The sequence below is a fragment of the Lissotriton vulgaris genome, chromosome 5, assembly GCF_964263255.1.
Source record: "Lissotriton vulgaris chromosome 5, aLisVul1.2, whole genome shotgun sequence".
Classification (NCBI taxonomy): domain Eukaryota; kingdom Metazoa; phylum Chordata; class Amphibia; order Caudata; family Salamandridae; genus Lissotriton; species Lissotriton vulgaris.
Window position 1 is genome coordinate 805,685,405 of NC_141693.1, and position 22,049 is coordinate 805,707,453.

A 22,049-nucleotide genomic window follows, 5' to 3' on the forward strand; every position below is an offset into this window, starting at 1 on the left:
CAATAAACAAACATATATATACAAAACTATCTACAGGTGACCGCTAGTAGGTAAAAAAAAAAGTATATATATATATATATATATATATAAACATACACATACGCTTAAAATGTTTAAAATTGACTTTGCACTGAAGTATGTGTATATTTATCTTTTTGTATGTATAGGCAGATACACAAATAGGCACAGATATGTACAAAGTCAGACTTAAACATTTTAAACAAACATTAGGTTTGTATATTGTCTCACACAAATACTGCTTTACAGTGAAGGGTAGATGGACAAATAAATGTGTGTGGCAAGATTAATTCGAATTGTTTGTCCATTGCCTCTAGGCACATTCAACTGCGTCAGTGATGGTCATAAGGGGAAGCCAAGGCAATTAGAGTTAGGGCACTGGCCCAATCTGGTCGCTCTCTAGAGACACCATTGCTGGGGAGAAGCAATTGCAGATGTGTGGTACTGAGTGCACCACAGTGAAAGTGACTCAGGTCTAGTTCGGAGAATTTCACCATTTGGCAGACTTCTGGATGCCAATAAGAACTAAAGTCAACTGCCAAACCAGAATAGATGAGTGATTTGTGGTAATTGTACATCGTGCAGCATAGGCTTCATTCCATCTCATATCAGCGCAGACAGCTGGAGTGTGGGTAGACTGGACAACCATGGGAGACACTTGGAGCAATGTGCGCTGCTCCAACAATGGCCCTCCCCGCGCCTTCCCTGCAACAAAATGCCTTGTGTGTGTGACCCATACTTGTCTAGACCAAAGCAACCAGTCTCACTACGTCAATTACATTGTCATTCTACACCGAACCATACTTCTAAACCTCCTTTGGCTGGCAGCTTTCTGGTGTCATGCTGGCAGCGATGAGGGTGTATTGCACATTTTCACCAGGCTATAGCTCTCAAACATTCAGGTCATAGTTTGCCAGCTACAATAAGAATTGAGTGAACGAATATCGAATCTGTAAAGTGCATGGTTGTCCTGGAGCAGGGTATTTAGGAATTAAGAAGCGAGCCTTGAGTGGGCACAGTAGCTAAATTGTGGAGAATAGGTGTGTTTTAGTAATTTGAGAAAGGCAAGAGAAGGATTTCTGGTTGAATTATGCTTTCTACAACAGTTTGCTTAACCTGAGGTAACAGACCAGTTCTAGGGCCTAGCCTATTTGGTTCCTGAAAGTTCGTTGATATGTCTCGCAATCCGGAGGCCTGCGGACCTCTTCAGGTCCCCTTCTCACTCTCAATCCAGTAGCAAACCACGACAGTACTGCACATCATTCCTTTCGATGCTTTTCTCAGCAAATGTCTCACTTTTGTATTCCCAAGACTTTTAGGATCCCAACATCAAGTCCACTCAATATCTTTTGATCAAGTGTAACATACCTCTCCATCTTTGAACCGCTGCTTCAGCTGTTTCAGCATGACTGTGAGCTTCTTGGACTGCACTCCACTGTACGCCAACAACATGCTGCCAAACTGACGCTCGGTGATCTTGCCGTTTACAGGGTCTTGGCGCTCAAACTGCAAGTGAATCAACAAGAAGATTGAGTGCTTCTATAACAAAATCATTTTTACTCCTCACTCCAGTGTGCAGTCCTGATTAACACCCAAATCAAAACTGGATTAAGGATCCGGTTAGCAGACCGTTTATATTTAAAAAAAACACACACACACACGTTTAGAAACGGCTTTCAGATCCTTCACACTTGCTTAAGGAGGTTGCTCATTAACAAGGGTGGCATACATTCGAATATTCTTTCTATCCTGGAGTATACTACGCTCTTGCCATTCTGGCAAGGTTTTCCAGTTGATTACTACAATTATACCCCAATGCAGATAAAGGTAATTTCTAAAAGTGTGCCATCAATTTTTCTGACCAGTCGTAGAATAAGCTGCCACCAAGTTTTCCAAAAGCAAAGTTTGATGGATTGGAAGGAATAAATGCTTTAGTTTCCAGATATCATATGTTGGTACAAAACACTGCAATAGAAGAAACTTGAATCGAGAGCAGTGTAAATAACCTATAATGGAAGACAGAATGTTGCTCGGAGGGCTTCTTTGTATTACTCTATCTTGTTCAGTGCTCATCGCTGCATGCTGCCAAAATCTTCCAATCTGAGCATTTTATTTAACTTAGAATCGATCAGCAGGATGGGGTGCTATCTGGGCACTATGATGGCAGCAACTTTTTTTCTGTTCCTTGATTCCTTGTGGTAAAGTGTGTAAAAAGGAGGAAGTCCATAGTGTGGCCCGAAATATGGGATGTGGCAGGAACAAAAGACATGTGTGTCCCCTTGGGAATTAGCAGCACATCAGTGCACTGGACTCTGCTTTGATCTGACTATCTCAGTCAGAACTCAGAAATAAATAATTATTTGAAATATTTGACGTGACAGGAGGTCTTTTGATGGCCACGTGAGTAGGCCAGCGATTGAGCGCGCAACACTTCATATATCCTGGGTTCTGACTGAGATAGTGACTACGGATCTCTATATGAAAGATAGCCTGTTCCAGACTTTATGATCGGAAACAATACTTACGAAAGTGTCGACCGATTTGGGAATATGTGGACCGCTTACTTGCCCTCAAGAAGCCCGCAAAGTTGAAACGCATTGGCTGTTATGTATAAAAAAATAAAAAGGATCTAAAACATCATCAAGTGAAAGAATTGTTATTATTGTCATCGCTGTCCTTTATCCTCTGTGGGATTAGAACCCAAGGATTGTTTGCTTTTACAAATTTCCTCTCTCTCATTTCTTGTGCTCTTCCATGGTCTACCGGTCTAGGAGAAACAACGAAGGTTTCTAATTTCAGCTTTCCTACACTCAGGGCTGTAGCACTTCATCCAAGTAAATAAAGAACCACGGGATAATGCATAGGGATTAGCTTTTATCCAGTACAAGGCCAGTTGCGCAACAACCAGCTAGCTACTCAAATCTAAACTTGGCTCAAACAACTAGGCATAGGGATTTACCATTACAAAGTGTACTTGTTCAGATGTGGCATAGTTCCCTAGCAACCGGCTACCGGAGGAACTGTCCTAAGGATGTAGATTGGAAACCAGTACCAAATGACACCGAAGCACACACTCTGCCGTTTCACTCCAATCCTTGATATGCAAGTCCAATGTGGGCATAGATGATATTACATTTTTTATTTTTATTCACAACCAGGGTCTGTACATGAAATGATTGGCTTCGACAACAAGAAGCAGCTGACACATGTTTTGTGACAGTGGGCCTAACAATAGATTGAAATATATTCCCTGTTTCCCTGCTGATATTTCAACTGACATGTCTACAAGAAGTAAGCAAGGACTTACATAAACTTGAAGCAAAACATACACTCAATGCCAGACACATCAAATATAACATTACCCTGGAAGAAAGACAAGCACTCTTCACACAGAAATATGACCATTCATTGGTTATGTTATACTCATGAGTAAAGTGGACTATCTGATGGAAATTGATAAACAATTCTTTAATACCTCACCTTATGAAAAGCTGGATAACAAAACGCTGAAGTACAAAAAAATGAGAGTGGAAACCACACTTTTACATTGGAGAGATTTGTGTTTCATTTCCGATAAGGAATTCAGATATCCTTACAACAGCACTCCGACATGCCCAGGTATTTATATCTGGCCAAAAATACACAAGGGTGGAGGGTTTCCACCAGGCAGACCAATCATTTCCGGTATAGGGTCTCCCACTGAGAGGCTCTCTGAATACATGGATATATACCTTCTGCCGTTTGTTAGCAACTTACCCTCATACCTGAAAGACACTAGCGATTATAGATTTTGAATGGTTGGAAGGCCACCTACTGGTGACATTGGATGTGTGTGCATTATACATGAGTATTTGTATGGAACAGGGTATCATGACAATACAACACTTTCTAGACACTCGACCTGCAGCACTGTATAAACACACTGAAATGTTGTTGGATTTGATACGTCTGGTGTTGGAGAATACCATCTTCACACACAATGGTGAGAGGTATCACCAAATTCAGGGCGTGGCTGTGGGTGCTAGATTTTACCCACATTTGCTGATTTGTACATGGGTCTGTTTGAACATGTCTAAATCACTAGAGGGTAACTCTTCCTATGAGTAGGTGCTAGCCCATTCGGCAGCATAGAGTATAGGTGAAAAGCCAGAGTAGTTGGAATACGCCTATCTCAGTCAATAAGTGAAGTTTGGATGCTGGGGAAATCCTCAAATTTGAAGAATAGCCCTCACACACCCGTTAAGGTGTCATGCTTCATCATTAGGCATTATGCTCCTTGTAGGGGTGGCGCTTCAGTCCCCCATGGGCCAAGCAAAAGGGCTCTGTGGCAGAGATCTTTTTAGAGGAACGCCGCAGTGGTGAGTGTGGGTATGTGGGGAGTGTGCAAGTGAATTAAAAATAATGTAACAGTAACCTAGATAGTGTTTATTCCTGGGTCCGTTCTGAATAATTAAAAACAGGAAAAAGGAACTCACGTACACTTTCTCTCGTAAGGAGGGTTTGTTTTTTCAAATAAGGTGGGTAGTGATGTAGGTTAATAGTCAGGTCGACATGTTTCATGCCTAGTTCGTCCCTAATGGATCCAACGGTGTTTCATCAGGACCGGGAAGAGATTACAGTACATAGAAAAATATTTAACAGGGGTTTGAAAGAAATGCACAATACACCCTGTTATTATGATCTGAATCAGGTGAGTGGTCGAGGTGTATCTGAAACTAATCGTTAGTGCTCACTCCTACGTATAGATCCAACCCCAAATAATATCTGGGGATGCCTCAACAGCGGGAACAAGCGTCTCAGAAGGTTACATTGACCTCCTGGTAACTGTCATTTGTAGCTTACCTCAGCCGCTTGTTCGTCTGATTTAAGCTAAGCTCTCTGTCCCTCTCTTTGTGTATCTGTTTGAACAAGTACATATTCGTAAAAAGTGTCCTGGTGAATTCTTGGAACATATACTGTACTGGGGAAGTTACATTGATGACGTCATTATGTTTTGGTCAGGAAATAATGACTGTCTCAATAGACTTTCTGCATACCAGAATGAAAATACCTTCAATATTGCATTCCCAAAAGAACAAAGTAAACGAGAAGTGCATTTTCTCGACATGACCGTCCAGACGGAGGGTCATAGGTTGGGGACGCAACCAACAGCCTGCAACTCAGTATTACATGCCACCAGTGCCCATCCTTCCTCGCAGACCAGAGCAATTCCCTACTGTGAAATGTTAAGAACAAAATGTAGTCATGCAGACAAATTGAATCACTGGATAAGGTAGAAAATAGTTTTATCAAGAGGTGTTCTGGCAAAGATATACTAGCTACTGCATGACACAAATTGACCAATGTTAACACCTTAACGGCGGTCGCGATTTTGCGGAAGTGCGGCACTTCCGCAAAATGGGCGGGGCCGCGTCGGCCATTGGCAGCAGCACTAGGGAGGTAGTCCTACCATCGGCCAGTGGCGGGTGGAGGCTGCTGCTAAGCGTTCTTATGCTGCGGCTAATTTCACCATCAGGGCCTCAGCCTATTTGTCTTGCACGGTGCAGTCTTTGTTGAAGGACTTCCAGTCCCTGGGTGAACTCCTGGATCAGGGGGCTGATGTTGTCCCGACACTGGCCTTAATGGAGCAGCAGACGTGCCTCCTGTCGGACATCTCCTTTGACACTCAGGGTGCGGCGGCTGCCGCTGGGGGTGCGGCGATACAGGCCCGGCGTCCGATATGGCTACAGCATTGGAAGTCTGAGGCGGCCCAGAAGGCTCTGCTCATGAAGATACCGTTTTCTGGGGCTAAACTGTTTGGCCCTCCTCTGGAGGTTATGATTAAGAAATCTGCTGAGGACCGCAAGTTGCTGGCTCCCATCAAATCATCTGGGGCCCGCTTCCCGGGTCGCGGCCGGATTTTCTCCTCGTCTTCCAGGTGTAAGGGCGGCGTGCCCTTCTGTGGGAGGGGTCGCGGCCGGGGCACCCCTTACTTCAACAAATCCCGGTCTCAGCCGGCTGCTGCCGCTCCCTCTGCCGCCCCAAAATCCTGACTTTCGTCCGTCTCCCTCCGGGGTGTTCCCTGTGGGGGGACGTCTCCGCCACTTCGTCACGGCCTGGGAGGAGTCGGTCACGGATCTTTGGGCTCTTCGGATTGTGAAGAAAAGATTCTCCATCTCCTTCTCCTCCCCTCCTCCAGATTTTTTCCCCGCTACGCCCCTGCCTTCCTCCCTGGTCAAGAGACGGGCCTTGCTGGCCGGAGTTCAGGACTTGCTTGCCAAGCGGGCCATCCGCCCGGTCCCTCCCTCTCAGAGGGGTTCAGGCGTCTACTCCATCCTTTTTCTGGTGAGAAAGGTGTCTGGGGATTTCCGACCTGTGTTGGATTTAAAATGGTTGAATTCTTATATTCCACATACTAAATTCAAGATGATCTCTCTGCAGGAAATTCTGCCTCTTCTGGTACAGGGCGAGGTGGTGGCTTCTCTGGATCTCCTCGACGCCTACCTCCATGTCCCGGTCCATCCGGTTTCTCAGGCCTTCCTCAGGTTCTGCGTTGGAGGTTCCCACTATCAGTTCCAGGTACTTCCGTTTGGCTTGTCATCTGCCTGAGGGTATTTACTAAGATCCTGGCTCCCCTGGTGGGTATTCTTCACCAGGAGGGGATCAGGGTTTTTCCGCACCTGGACGATTGGTAATCTCTGCCTCTTCTTTTTCCAAGGGGATGCTGCACGTCGGACGAGTCTGCGAGGTCCTCGCCTCCCACGGCTTCCTGATCAACGAGCGGAAGTCACATCTGTCACCCACTCAGGACTTGGCCTTCATTGGGGGTCGTCTGGACATGGTGCTGGGAAAGGTGTTCTTGCCTCTGGGTTGCCGGGACACTTTGTGGCAGGATCTGGGGTCCCCTCTGGCTCGGGGTTCTGCCCCGGTTCGCCTCAGGCTACGAGTTCAGGGCCTGATGTCGGCGACCATAAATGTGCTCCCCTGGGCTCGCCTCCACCTTTATCCCTTGGTCAACCATCTGCTATCCTTCTGGGATCCCCGCTCGGAGGATTACGAGTTCCTGGTCCCGGTCTCACCTCAGCTTTGTTCGGAGTTGGGTTGGTGGAGTCTCACCTCTACGAGGGTCTTCCCTTCTTGGTATCCCCGTCCAGGGTGGTCACGACTGATGCCAGTCTACTCGGCTGGGGGGCAACCTTGGGCGCGGGGTCGATTCAGGGTCGTTGGGATCTCCTACAGTCACGCTGCTCCTCCACTATCGGGAGTTGAAGGCAGTCCTCCTGGCCTGCCGTCATTTTGCTCCTTCTCTACGGGGTCACCATGTCTTGGTCAGGACAGACAACCAGGTTGTGAGGAGCTATGTCAACCATCAGGGGGGGGGTGCAGAGTTCGCTCCCTTTGGTTGCCGACTCAGGAGTTGTTGTCTTGGGCGGAGTCATCGGTCCTGTCTCTTCGGGCTGTCTATCTCCCGGGGTCCGACAATGTGGAGGCGGATCGTCGGAGTTGGATCTTTCCGTCGTTGCCTTGTCTCTCCCTGACTCCGGTGTTTTTTCAACGCCTGGTGTCTCGCTTCGGTCTGCCGCTGGTGGATCTGTTCGCGGACGGGGAATCGGCCCTCCTACCCAAGTTCTGCTCTCTCCTCCCGGTTCCGGGGGTGTGGCGTGTGGATGCTCTGTCATTCACTTGGCCCTCCGGTCTTCTGTATGCATTTCCCCCGTTCCCCCCTGATCCCTCGGGTCCTCTGCAAGGTTCGCTTGGACAGGGCCAGGGTGCTTCTGGTGGTTCCCGGCTGGGTCCGCCGCACCTGGTACCCTCTCCTTTGCGAGCTGGCGGTTCAGGCCTACTGGCCGATCCCGGATCTTCCTTTTCCTTTGAAGGGCCCCCCGCTCCCGGAGTAGGTGTTGCTCCGCCTCCATCTGCAGGCCTGGCTCTTGAGCGGGTGACGTTGCTTGCTCGGGGTTGTTCTTCTGGAGTGGTGGATTTGCTGCAGGGCTCCCGCAGGTCTTCCACCTTGTCCTCCTATGCCCGGCACTGGGCTTCTTTCTCGCGTTGGTGCGGTCTGCAAGGTGCTGACCCCGCCTCCGTGGATCCCTTGCGGGTCCTGGATTTTCTGGCTGAGGGGTTTTCCTTGGGCTCGGCACCTTCATCCCTGAGGGCCCTGTGGGCGGCCTTGGGGGCCTTCCGCAGTCCGGATTTCGACGGGCTGGATTCCCTGGTGGCTCGTTTGCTCCGGAGTTGTTTTCTCCGTCGCCCTCGGACGCTCTGCCTGTCTCCCCCTTGGGATCTCCCTCTCGTTCTGTGAGCCCTTCAGGGTCCCCCCTTTGAACCCCTGGCCTCGGTGGCTCTGTGGTTTCTCACTTTTAAGGTGGTTTTCCTGGTGGCCGTTGTGTCTGCCGGGCGGATGGGCGAGCTGGGTTCGTTCCTCCGCTACCCTCCCTTCTTGGGGGTTTTGCCTGTCAGGTTGATTCTCCGTCATGACCCCCGTTTTCTTCCCAAGGTTCCTTCCTTGGTGAACCGGTCTCGGGAGGTGTTGTTGCCGTCTTTCCCTCCCGACACGGATCCTTCCTTGTCCTTGCTGGATGTCCGGCGTGCTGTTTTGGTTTATCTTGAGCGCACGTCTACCCTTTCCCGGTGTGATAGCCTGTTTGTGACTTTCGGTCCCGTTCATTCTGGCCACAAGCCCTCTCTTTCCACCTTGAGTCGCTGGCTTAAACAGGCTATCCTGCTTTCCTATGATTCACTGGGTTCGGTGGTACCGGCGGGGGTCCAGGGTCGTTCCACTAGGAGTGTGTCTGTGTCCTCGGCCTCCTTCAAGGGTGTCTCCGCTGAGGAGATTTGTCGGGCGGCGACGTGGTCGTCCCCCCACATGTTCATGGAACACTATTGCGTCGTCTTGGGTGGTTCTGTCCCTGAGGACTTCGCTGGGGCCGTTCTGAGTGCGGGAGCTGTGGCTCCTTGATGGCCCTTTATTTGTGTCTTGATTCAGGTTTGCTGGAATTCCTGTTTTCTTTTCATTTGTACTGAATAAACCTTGTGTTGGTTTTTCTGCATCACTGTGTGGTGTTGTTCTTCTTGTGGTCAATGAAGCCTTTTGGCTTGGGTATTTGCTCACTATGTAAGTCATGTGGCGAGGAAGACTAACGAGGAGGTAATGCCCCGGTTACTTACTGGTAATCTTCATTACTCTGAGTATAGTCTTCCTCGCCACATGAGTTCCCTCCCCCCCCTCCCTGTCTGACTAGCGGCTTCATTGTTTGCTTGGTGGTTCAGGCTGTTGGTTGGGCCGGCCCGCCTCTTATAGCGGTCAGGGGTGACTGGTCGGCCATGTTGGGAGGGGGTGGGAGGCTTTTTTTTACTTTGGAGGGCTCTGTCGTGGAGCTGAAGCTCACTATGTAAGTCATGTGGCGAGGAAGACTATACTCGGAGTAATGAAGTTTAGCGGTAAGTAACCGGGGCATTACTGACGTCCTTCTTCGATGCTTGGTATCACTAGTGTTTTTACTTATGAGCCAGCCCTCATCAGTACCGCATTTCGAGCTCGGCATATTTGGGTGGTTGGTGGAAGTCAGGTAAGCGGGTGGCAGACTTTTTAGAACGCTCCTTAATTTTAGATTAATACCTATATTTCATTATTTCCCCAATCAATGGCGCACTATTGATTTTGCACCAGGCTTATCATGGTCCTCCTGAAATCACAAAGCAAGGTGTCTTATTTTGTGTGTATTCAAATTGGACTACTGAGAAATGTTTTTTTGAATGTCCATGCTTGTGACTAACTTTTGGGGGTGAGTGGACTCAATTTTATGTGAAATGTTGTAGCGAGCATTGTGTACACATTACAGAACAGTGGTATCCCTGGTTAAATGATATTTTTTTACTTTTCATATCGGCAGGCTTTGTTTGGGCACTAAACTATACAAGGCACAGGTACATATGGGTAGGACCTATCGTTGGTAGGAAGTTTGTGGTACATAGTTTCTTTTGGACACAAATTTAGGATATTCCTGAATTCCTTTTGGCATGTTTTTTTTCACGTTTTGTGAGGTTGCACTTGCGGTTCTTCTTTCTCTTACTAGAGTGCTCACCAACATTTATTTTTTATACAGCACTGTCATTTAGGTAAAGGCATTGTTTTAAAAAACTTTATTGATTTTCCAAATGAAAACAGAAAAAAGAAAAACATATAATGACATAGAAATAAAGAAGACATAGTTGTACATCGAAGCCATAACGATTCAGTGTCTTGTCATTCTATTATTAAGATCAATACCAACTAACAAAAAGAAAAACATAACGCACTTAACATTAAAGAAGCTAATGTGATTCACAGTAGACTGTAGTGCACAATGTACCTCGTATAGAAGCAATTGCCATTCAGCAAATGTGGGTGTATAGGAACCATAAAGAAGTAAAGGTGTACCCGCATATCGGTGCCTGGCTATCCAATTGAATGGAACTTGCAGACCCCTGTGGCACTACATATTTTATCCATGTCCATCCTATGTTTCATCTAAATGATGAATCTGCAGGTAGTCTTTGAGTGGTTGCCATATATCCCTAGGCCGGGAGGAGAGAGGCAGTAGTGTAGCGTATGTATCACTTATGTTGCAATAAATAAGGTCCCGCACCCAGTATTTGACAGTAGGTATTTGGGCTCTGCCCCAATGTAGGGATATCGGACGTTTAGCCAGGAGGAGCGCAAACGCTGTGAATCTTCTGATACTTCTCTTAACCCCTTTAGTGCTGCCGTCGGCCAACGGTCGTCGCGAGCACTACCTTGCCAGTGCTGCGCACATCCGTTGGTAATATATGCTCTATGGAGATATTTTAGGTTTAAAGTATTTTATTAAGGCATAAGAAAAACACGGGGAGGGGAGCAGGAAGTCAGGTAAACATACAATACAAGAAGCAAAACGTTGCAGCGAGTAAGAAGGAAAAGAGGGAGATAGGATGCCCCAGAGGGTAACAAGGCAAAGACATAGGCAATAAGGCATTCTGTACGACCCCCCTGTAGGCCCCCACTCCCTAGGCAAGGTCAAGCCAAAATAACACTCCGCGACACAGTGAGAGAGAAGCATACCGTTCCACCAGCCCCTCGACCCCAGAAAGGAAGGAGAAAGAAAAGCAAAGAAAGAAAGAAGAAAAAACAATACCCCAACATCCCCGTCCGAAAGTCAGCATTAGAAGCATATAACTCCACTTCCCACCCCCAACCCCCGACCCCCAATCCGCACATTCACTCCGCCGTTGGCGCCGGCGGCGTCAGCCTAAGGAGGCGCAGGTACCGTGGACACGTAAGCTCGCGAAATTCCGTGGACAGCAGTGCCAAAAAGGGATGCCAGAGCTCCTCAAACTGGTCAACATTCCCAGCCACCGTTAGCGATATCTTCTCCATGCCCAGTACCTGCCAGAGCCTATGCAACCAACCAGTGATAGAGGGGGCAGTGGGGGTGCGCCAAAGTACCAGTATGTTCTGGACGGCGGAGCCTAGCGCAATCGCAATCTGCCTGCCCCTACGTGATTTCAGCGGGTACATCAAATCATTGGGGAGGCCAAGCAAGACATACGCGGGGAAGCGCGGAAGCTCGATCTCAAAATGCCTATCCACCTCATCTAAGACTTCCTTCCAGTAGGCCGACAGCACCGGGCACTCCCAGAGAATGTGCGTGAGGGTACCCTCCTGTCCGCAGCCGCGCCAGCAACCCTTATCGCCTATTTTGCGCATCTCATAGAGCCGCTCCGGGGTGTAGTACCAGTAGGTGGACACTTTAGTGAAGGTTTCCGTCAGCCCAGTGTGGTACGCAGAGTGCCTCGCCCGATATGCAATCTTGTCCCACTCCTTGTGGCTCAGGGTCCTGCCCAGTTCCCTGTGCCAGCGTTCCCTCCCTGGGTTATGGTAATGAAACGGCGGGGGTTGGAGAAACTTATACAAATCAGTGATGAGTTTGGCGTCCGAGGCCCGGGTTACCAACCATCGCTCAAAGGGCGTAATCGAACGGGCGGCGACGTCACGCACTGGGGGTTGAAGAGCCCAGTGGCGGACTTGCATGTAACGCAGTCTGTCCCCCTCTGTCAGGCCAAACTCCTGTCGGAGCTGCTGGAAGGGGAGCACGCCCTCCGGCCCGTAGATCTGGAAAAGCGCCCTACATCCCGCGCTCACCCAGTGGGAAAAGGCCCCCGGCTCCAGACCCGGGGTGAAGTCCGGGTTGCCAGCAATGGGAGTGAACGGTGATGGAAAGGTGGTGAGCTCCCGAAGCTCACACACCGCGTCCCACACTCGTAGCGGGGCCCGGGTGATAAAGGAAGCGTAGAGATTAGGTGGGCGATGGATGCGCCGCAGGAACGGGACCTCCTGGAGGGTACGGCCTGCAACTGCCTGGTCTTGAAAGAGCCAGTGTTTGTCCGATTCCCACCGGCTCCACTCCACCAGGTACCGGAGCTGCGCCGCCTGGAAGTACTTCCGGAGGTCCGGGATTCCGAGACCTCCCGCCTCCGGGGCAAGCATGGAGAGGACTCGCTTCATCCGAGGCTTACGGCCCTGCCACACAAAGCGGGAGATGTCTGCCTGCGCCTGCCGTATCCAACCCACGGGGGGCTGAAGAGGCAGAGCGCGAAAAAGATACAGGATCTGGGGTAGTATTGTCATCTTCACCGCCGCAATACGGCCCAGCCACGAAAGTAGGCCCTTGTTCCATCGGCCAAGTTCCTCTTTGATCTTTTTGCCCAGAGAGGAATAGTTAGCCGCGACCATAGCAGGCAGGGAGGGAGCAAGTAAAATGCCCAGGTAGGTCACCGTGGAGGAGGACCACTGCATAGGGAAGAGACTTTGAAGGTCCCGCCTGGTGTCGGCAGAAAGCGACACATCCAGCGCAGCCGACTTGGCCATGTTCATTTTAAAGCCCGCGACGCGGCCAAAAGCGTTCAGCTCCTGGACGCAGGCAGGAAGTGACCGCCTGGGGTCATCCAGGGTCAGCAAGACATCGTCCGCGTATAAGCTGACAGTGTGTGTGTATTGCCCCATCTTCACCCCAATAGCGTCCGGGTTGTCGCGGATCCTCTGCGCAAACGGTTCCATATAAAGGGCAAAGAGGAGCGGCGAGAGGGGGCAGCCCTGTCTCGTGCCACGCTCAATGGCGAAGCTGCCGGAGCTGTGTCCATTGACACGCACTGACGCCGACGGTCGCCTATAGCAGTTAAAGACCATAGTGCGGAACTTCTCGCCGATCCCCAGTTTCCCAAGAACCAGCTCGAGATATGGCCAATGAACCCTATCAAAGGCCTTTTCCGCGTTGACCGATAGAAGCATCCGCTCCCCCGGGACGCGTGAGGCCTTTTCCAGTACGTGCGTCACCCTCTTCGTGTTGTCGACCGTCTGCCTACCGGGTACAAAACCGGCCTGATCCGCCTCCGCCAAACCTGGTAGGTGAAGACCCAGTCTGGCCGCCAAGATTCCGGTATAAAGCTTGAGGTCCACATTTAGGAGCGAAATGGGCCGGTACGAGCCGCACAAGGTCCGGTCCTTCCCCGGCTTGGGGATAACCGACACAGTCGCCGAGAGGAGGTCCGGTGGGATGGCACCCGGTTCGGAGAAGGAATTGAACAAGCGGGCCAGGAGAGGAGCAACAGTGGGACAGAAGGTCTTGTAAAACAAGGCCGTGTAGCCATCCGGGCCCGGGGCTTTACCATGCTTCAGCCGTGCGATCGCGGAGATGACCTCCTCCACGTGAATGTCCCTCTCTAGGTGGGCCGCCTGGGAGGGGTCCAAGGCCGGGAGGGTCACGGAATCCAAATAGGCCTCAGCCTCCCCCGGTGGGGAAGGCTCTGAAGCGTACAGTGCCTCGTAAAAGGAACGAAAGGTATCTGCCACCTCCGCGTCACCGGAAACCGGGATCCCACCCACTCCCACCAGCTCCTTCACCACATTGCGCTGCTGCGCGGCCCTGAGCCTATGGGCCAGGAGCTTACCGCACCTGTCCCCGCCGGTGTAAAAGGCATGTTTCAGGCGCAGCGCTGCGTACTCCGCCCGATCCAGATCCAACGCAGAGAGGAGTTTCCGTGCCGCCTTCAGTTGCTTCCAAACACGAGGAGCCCCCGTACGGCGGTGGACCTGCTCAAGCTCCCTAACCTGCGCTGTCAGTTCCTCCCTCTTGCGCTGGCGTTCCTTGTTTTCCGCCGAGGAAATGGAGATAAACTCTCCCCTGACGACTGTTTTCAAAGCCGCCCACTGCGTAGCCAGGGACGTGTCAGAGTTGTTATTGTGGGTCAAGTAGTCCTGGATGACCTCCTCCACCCGCTTCACTACCGATTTCTTATGGAGAAGCGTGTCCCGGAGCCGCCACATCCCTCTGGAGGGGGGGGCCGCCGGCCACGCAAAGACTCCGGAAACCGGCGCATGATCGGACAGGGACAAGACCCCGATGTCCGCCGCCATGGCGGCCGAGCGAAGCGGGCCGCTCACCAAAAGATAATCCAACCGCGAATAAGTGCGGTGTGCGTGGGAGAAATAGGAGTAGTCCCTATCGGTGGGGTGCATGGTGCGGCAGAGGTCATGCAGGTCCAACTCCGCAATCTGGTCCTGTACCGCCCCAGAAAGCTCCCCCGTCTGCGGGAAGCGCTGGGCAGACCTATCTAGAGTGGAGTCGAAGACCATATTCAGGTCTCCCCCCAAGATGATATGGCGATCGGGCGAGGCAGTGACGTCCACCAACACCGATTCCAGGAAACGATCCTGGTGGTCGTTTGGGCTGTAAACCGAACCAACCGTAAAGGCAACACCACCCAAGCGCATGCGATACACTAAAAGTCTCCCCTTCTGCTCAGCATGTTTATACAACACCTCCCCCCTAAAGGAGCTGGCTAGGAGAATGGCCACCCCAGCGGTCTTAGTCGCAGCAGAGGAAAAGAGTTGCGTGGGGAACTTAGCAGAGCGCAACCTATGGCAGTCCCTGGAAAGTAAATGGGTCTCCTGCAGGAGGCAGATATCCGCCTGCGACCCCTCCAACAGGGAAAGGATCGCCCTACGCTTCACGGGGTTATTCAGACCCTTAACATTAAGGGTCACAACTTTCAGGGGTGGCATCGCCTCCGGGGAAACAACGCGCTATGCCGCAGGCGGGGGATCAGCGGAGGGGGCGCGCGGGGTAGGGGTGCAGGGAAGGCCAAAAGCGGCATCGTACACATTCGGACAAGTTCGGACGGGACCCCCCCCACAACAAACCAACAGTGAAACCCCCCCAAAACCCCCTTATGGCAACCAGCCAAAACAAAAAGCAGAAAACCACACCCCATAGTCTCAGTCTAGCCCAAATGGGCGAGTCTGCAGAAACCAGTCAAGTGGACGTCCAGCCACACACCACCCCCCTCGCCCCCCCAGCCCAGCATCGTCAAAGCTAAGAGCCTCTCCCCCCGGAGAAAAATTAGGCCGTTAAGGCCACACCAGTAGATTCAGGCAAGTTCCTGGCCGCAGTCCTCAGGGCCTCCGCCATTTCAGATCTGATGGTGGGCGAGTCTGGACGACTCGCCGGTGCTGACGATGGGCGCCTTCTCGACCTCCGTCGGCCCCGCCGCCCGGGGCGCCGCCATGCGGGTGTAGCCCCTTCCTCCTCCGTAGCAGTAAGACCCAGCACTCCGCAGACATCCTGTAAGGAGCGCAGCTGATGCAGCACCCCATTCCATCGAAAGATAAGACGGAAGGGGTGACCCCAGGAATAGGCTGTCTCGTGCTCTCGCAGAAAGTCCGTAGCGATGCGGAAGGACCTGCGCTTCTGTAGTGTGATGGCGGACAGGTCCTGATAGAGCGCCACAGGTCTATCTCGGAAGGTCAGTGGCTGCTTCCTGCGGGCCTCCGACATGATGCGCTCCTTTAGGGGGAAATCCGGCAAGAATGCCAGGATATCAGGCGGGGGTGCCGATGAATGGCGTTGGCGGCCCACCCTATGTGCTCTGTCAATGCGGATTGGGAAATCCGCTCCTTCCCCCAAGATGTCGCGGAACAGGTCCTGCAGGTAAGCCATTAGGTCCGCACCTTCATCCGCGGATGAAACACCCCGCACCCGGATGTTGTTCCGCCTGGACCTGTTCTCGAGGTCCTCCGAGTGGGCCTGGAGCTCAACACATTGCTCCCGGAGGCGGAGGACATCCTGCTGGAGATGGGTTATCTCCTCATCGCGGCGTTGAGCCGCCGTCTCCACAGTATCGACCCGCTCGCCCAGGCCTTCGACCTCCCTGCGCACCTCCCGGACCTCACCAGCCACTTCGGTCTTAAGAGTTTGAAATTCCTCCTTAAGGGAGCTGAATAGGTCCTCCATGAAGGACCGCGTGACCGGCGGCTCGCCCACAGTTGCGTCCGTTGATGCCCGGGAGGCCCCCGGGGACGGCTGCGTCCTGTCGCGTAGTTGCTGGGACCTGCCGAGCATTTCCGGCAAAGTGCGGTCTCCTCGCGCTGCGCCTCGTCTTCCAGTCATCTTGGGGCCCGGCAAAGCCCAGGGTCAGTTGCTGTAGGCGAGCTCCGCCGCTTGCGGGCACCAGATGTGAGGCCTTCGCCGAAGACAAGGGTAGTGCGTCACAGGCGACAAAATGGCGGCCTGGGTCTGGGCAAGACGGCCCCTGGGCCAGTAGGACAGGCAGCAACGTCCGAAGTGTAGGCCTCCTGCTTCGTGCTCCCAGGGAGGGCGGCAGATGAGTTGGTGCCAGGACCAGCCGAGGCTCCCGTGTGAGAAGGGCGCGGGCAGGGATCACTGGGCTCAGCCACACAAAGACAAGATGGCGGTAGGGTGGGACCCAAGAAGGCAGCCCGGGCCAGCAAGTCCATGGGCGAGTCTCAAACGGTAACGGGTCCGGAGAGCATGAAACCAATGCCTCCCTCCACCACCAGTTGATTTGTCCGGCTCGGGCACTGCTCGAACTCCGCCATCCAGCGCCTCCAGGCGCGGAGTTCGCAAGTCGTCACCCTTCGAGGCCCCGGGTAGGGGGGGGACCGCCGGTGCAGGGCTAAGGTCCGTCGTCCAGCAATGGTGCCCGCCGCCAGGGCACCGGCCAGGGAGCCACCTCACTTCGCGGAGTCCGTCTAGTCCGCTCCCTCTGGATCACAGGCTTTCCGCTGTTCAGCACTCGGGCCAGCCGAGGCGCGCGGACAGCGCCGCACTACGCTCCGCCTCCAAGCTCTTCTCCTCGGGGCGACCCGGGCTCCACTCCTCGGAGCGATCTCAGAATGAACTTCTCGGGAACTTCCCCCGGGGCCACAGAAGCCAAAGTGGCACCAAAATGTGCCCCAGGAACTCCGGCACAGTCCTCTCACCCGCGGTGCAGCCGCGGGGGGAGAGAAGTGCAGAAATCGGGGCTCAAGCGGAGCTGGGCCGGAGGAGCTACGGGAGGAAGCGTCCGCTCACCCCGCCATCTTGGCCACGCCCCCTATGGAGATATTTTAAACATCATCGGGATCAACGTGAGGTTTAAAATGTACGTCTGTATCCCTTTCGGTTTTAGGTCTACTAGTTTCAGCCTTCTGGTTTGATAAAGAGGCTTTCGTCAGGACCAACTAAGTGTGGGCGAAAAAGGAAAGCCACAGTGATGCAAATATCAGAACACACCCTAAAGTGTGCTATGAGTGTGGTGGGACCTTATTACTTACAGATTCTCAGTGGGGAGACTTTGACTCAATAAGGACATTGCCTCATGGATCCATTCGATTAGAGCTTTACCCCGTTTTGACCGTTTGTCATGGGAAAGGAATCAAAATGACCTACCCTCGTCGTTAGGATACAACGAGCGTTGTTGGTCCTGACGAAAGCCTCTTTATCAAACCAGAAGGCTGAAACTAGTAGACCTAAAACCGAAAGGGATACAGACGTACATTTTAAACCTCACGTTGATCCCGATGATGTTTTTACCCATGTCCTAGGACCCTTCCATTAAAACTTTTATAAGGGAGACATTTTTACCCTATAATTGCACTTCACATAGCACTTCACTTTTGTCATATTAACAACCAGCTCCGCTGTGATTCAGGCGTTGAAGCACAGCTGGATTGCACTAGGTGATCCAGCTGGGCCCGATGTTGAAGCATGCCACCTACTAGGTAGGTGGGTGAGGGGTTTCCTAAAACAACTTTTTGTTGTTTGCACTCCTTTTTATGAGAGTTTGGGCAAAGAACCACCAACCCAAACCTGTTAAAGGACTTGTCCACATTATTTATTGGCATATTACCCAGGGAAAAGAACAAGTAAACTCTTTTCTTACTCTCCAGTTGTTCTTATGTATGAGATGGTGGATACAACAACCAACGAAGTGAGAATACAGAATGCGGGGAATGTGAGGTTGGGGGGCAGACTTCAATGTTTTCTTCGCAATTGGTCTTTGCTTACCTCTGACACATGGGTTTTGCAAACCGTCAGAGGGTTTCAGATAGAGTACTCAGATCTGCCCACGCAGCCCCTTCAACCCAAGCCTATAGCCTTTACAAAAGCGCAGAGAGTTCTAATACGCAAAGAAATCTCAGACCTACTGCGAAAAGGTGTGATTACTCACTCCACTCTAAACCCCCGGGGTTCCTAAGCAACATTTTCCTCGTAGAGGAACAGGATGGGGGCTATTGCCCCGTGATAAATCTCAGAGTTCAACGGGTGGCCCATTTACCGCCATTTCAAAATGGAGAGCATTCACCTCCTGAGGGATCTGCTACAGGAACGGAACTGGATGGTCCGCCTGGATCTAAAGGATGCCCACCTTACGATCCCAATTTTTTCCCCACACAGACGTTTTCTTCAGTTTCAGTGGGGCCCACAGATTTTCGAATTCACTTCCCTTCCTTTCGGGCTGTCTTCCGCTCTGTGGTGCTTCACCAAGGTGATGAAGCCGGTGGTGGAGCATCTCTGATCGGTGGGCATCCGGTTGATAATTTATCTGTACGACATGCTCATCATGAGTCAGTGTCCCCGGAAGCTGGAGACCCACTCACAACAGGCGGTGTCCCTTTTGGAGTCACTGGGGTTTGTAATCAACGAGACCAAGTCAAACCTTCTCCATTCCCAGAGAATGCAGTTTCTGGGCTTCATGATAGACTCGTTGGTGGCCACCTTGTCTCTACCCTCTTGGAAGTTATTCAAGATCTGACACGAGCCGAAGCGTACGCTGGCAAGGCCTATGATTTTGCTAAAACACTTGGTCAGAGTGGTAGGCCTTCTCTCGTCCTCGATTCAAGCGATTTTTCCAGGTCCCCTACACTACAGGGCCCTTCAACATCTCAAAGCCTTTCACTTGTGCAAAGGTTTTACCTACTCTCAGGTCATGCCCCTCACAGAGGAGGCCAGAATAGAGTTACAATGGTGGGTCGAACATATGGATGCATGGAACGGCCGAGCGATATTCGGTTCCAAGCCGGATCTGGTAATAGAGTCCGATGACAGTGGCTCGGCCTGGGGTGCTCGTTGCGGCAAAGTATCTACAGGTGGAAGATGGTCATCTTCAGAAAAAACCCTTCACATTAACTGCTTGGAGTTGATGGTGGGTTTGTTTGCAGTAAAGTGTTGGACAAAGGATAGGATCCAAAGTTGTGTTCTACTCAAGATGGACAATGTGACAGCAGTACACTACATCAACCATCTTAGCGGGACTCGGTCCAAAGTGTTATCCAATGTAGCCCGCGATCTTTGGGAATATTGACTATCCAACCAGATTTCCCCGTCAGCGGAGCACCTTCCGGGGTCTTCCAACCAGGTGGCAGATTGGCGCTCTCTCCACTGGAAGGATAACAGTCTATGGCAACTTCATCCCAGTGTTTTCAGGGAAATCCAGGTCCGATGGGGTCCATTCTCAATGGACCTCTTAGCCTCTCGACTGGACCCCCAACTGAAATGATACTACAGTTGGCGCCCGGATTCGGAGGCGTTGGCAGTGGATGCTTCAGGATTGGAGCAAGGAACAGGGTTACGTGTTTCCCTTCTTTGCAATAATCATGAGGCTATCAACCCAGGTGAGGAGACAGCAGGTGGATTTAGTAGTAATTACCCCAATATGGAGGTCGCAAGCATAGTTTCCGGTTCTGATGGAACTTTCCTGGGATTTTCCAATCCCTCTACCCCTCAGTCCTGGTCTCCTCAAGGATCCTCAGAGGAATCCTCACCGCCTTCTGACCACAGGCTATTTAACAACAAGGGGTGGTGATGGACAGAGTTTCTGAATTAAGCAGAATACTCTTACCCAGTCAAGAGATCAGGGCTAGATCCAACACCGTTTTTTAGCTCACTGCACCATCCCAGCTCAGAACCTGGCTATATGCAAATTAGTCTGTTCCTGTCCCAGTGCATGATGGGAACAGGGCAAAACAAACTACCAAGCCAATTCTTACACTGGGAAGAAAACAAGCTTCCGGGGACCGATTTCTGGCATTTCAGCCGTCGTCGGCCCGGCTTGCTTGAATCCTGGTGGTGAAATGAGCAAGGGACTCACATCTGAGTATACCCTTCCACGCTTAGGGTGGACAAAATATTTAACAACAAGGGGTGGTGATGGACAGAGTTTCTGAATTAAGCAGAATACTCTCACCCAGTCAAGAGATCAGGGCTAGATCCAAAACCGTTTTTTAGCTCACTGCACCATCCCATCTCAGAACCTGGCTATATGCAAATTAGTCTGTTCCTGTCCCAGTGCATGATGGGAACAGGGCAAACCAAACTACCAAGCCAATTCTTACACTGGGAAGGAAACAAGCTTCCGGGGACCGGTTTCTGGCATTTCAGCCGTCGTCAGCTTGGTCTGCTTAATTCAGACACTCTGTTCATCACCACCCCCTTTTCTGAATCGTTTTTGGCCACTATAGGTGTGGCAGGGTATACTCAGACATGAGTCCCTTTCTCACTGCACCATCAGGATTCAAGCAAGCCGGGCCGACGACGGCTGAAATGCCAGAAACCGGTCCACGGTAGCTTGTCTCCTTTCTGGTGAAGAATTGGCTTGGTAGTTTAGTCTGCCCTGTTCCCATGATGCATTGGGCCAGGGACAGACTGATTTGCATATAGCCAGGTTCTGAGCTGGGATGGTGCAGTGAGATAAATAACGGTGATGGATCAAGCCCTGATCTTTGGACTGGGTAAGAGTGGTCTGCTTAATTCAGACACTCTGTTCATCACCACCCCCTTTTCTGAATCGTTTTTGGCCACTATAGGTGTAGCAGGGTATACTCAAACATGAGTCCCTTTCTCACTGCACCATCAGGATTCAAGCAAACCGGGCCGACGACGGCTGAAATGCCAGAAACCGGTCCCCGGTAGCTTGTCTCCTTTCTGGTGAAGAATTGGCTTGGTAGTTTAGTCTGCCCTGTTCCCATGATGCACTGGGCCAGGGACAGACTGATTTGCATATAGCCAGGTTCTGAGCTGGGATGGTGCAGTGAGATAAATAACGGTGATGGATCAAGCCCTGATCTTTGGACTGGGTAAGAGTGGTCTGCTTAATTCAGACACTCTGTTCATCACCACCCCCTTTTCTGAATCGTTTTTGGCCACTATAGGTGTGGCAGGGTATACTCAAACATGAGTCCCTTTCTCACTGCACCATCAGGATTCAAGCAAGCCGGGCCGACGACGGCTGAAATGCCAGAAACCGGTCCCCCGGTAGCTTGTCTCCTTTCTGGTGAAGAATTGGCTTGGTAGTTTAGTCTTCCCTGTTCCCATGATGCACTGGGCCAGGGACAGACTGATTTGCATATAGCCAGGTTCTGAGCTGGGATGGTGCAGTGAGATAAATAACGGTGATGGATCAAGCCCTGATCTTTGGACTGGGTAAGAGTGGTCTGCTTAATTCAGACACTCTGTTCATCACCACCCCCTTTTCTGAATCGTTCTGACCACAGGCAGCCTGCGTCTGATGGCCTGGCGGGTTACAGGAAACGCTGGAAAATCCCAGGCCTTTCGGAAGATGCTGCAACGTTGCTTGCTAAATCCTGGGCCGAGGGCAGCAATAAGAGATACCGATCCGTTTGGTCAAGATGGGGCAGTTGGTGTTTGCAACAACAAGTGGATCCGATGGGGGCGGACATTGTCCACGTCCTTAACTTT

The 22,049-nt window shown here is 51.5% G+C and overlaps 1 protein-coding gene across 2 annotated transcripts in view; it reads right to left on the reverse strand.

The window, feature by feature from the left end:
- The window catches only part of MICU1 (mitochondrial calcium uptake 1), a 672,580-nt gene that overhangs the window by 213,652 nt on the left and 436,879 nt on the right, over positions 1 to 22,049 (reverse strand). For both annotated transcript variants that reach the window (XM_086922279.1, XM_086922278.1), the window contains exon 9: positions 1,387 to 1,524. In XM_086922279.1, the coding sequence (XP_086778405.1) occupies positions 1,387 to 1,524 (138 nt within the window). The remainder of the gene's footprint in view (positions 1 to 1,386; positions 1,525 to 22,049) is intronic.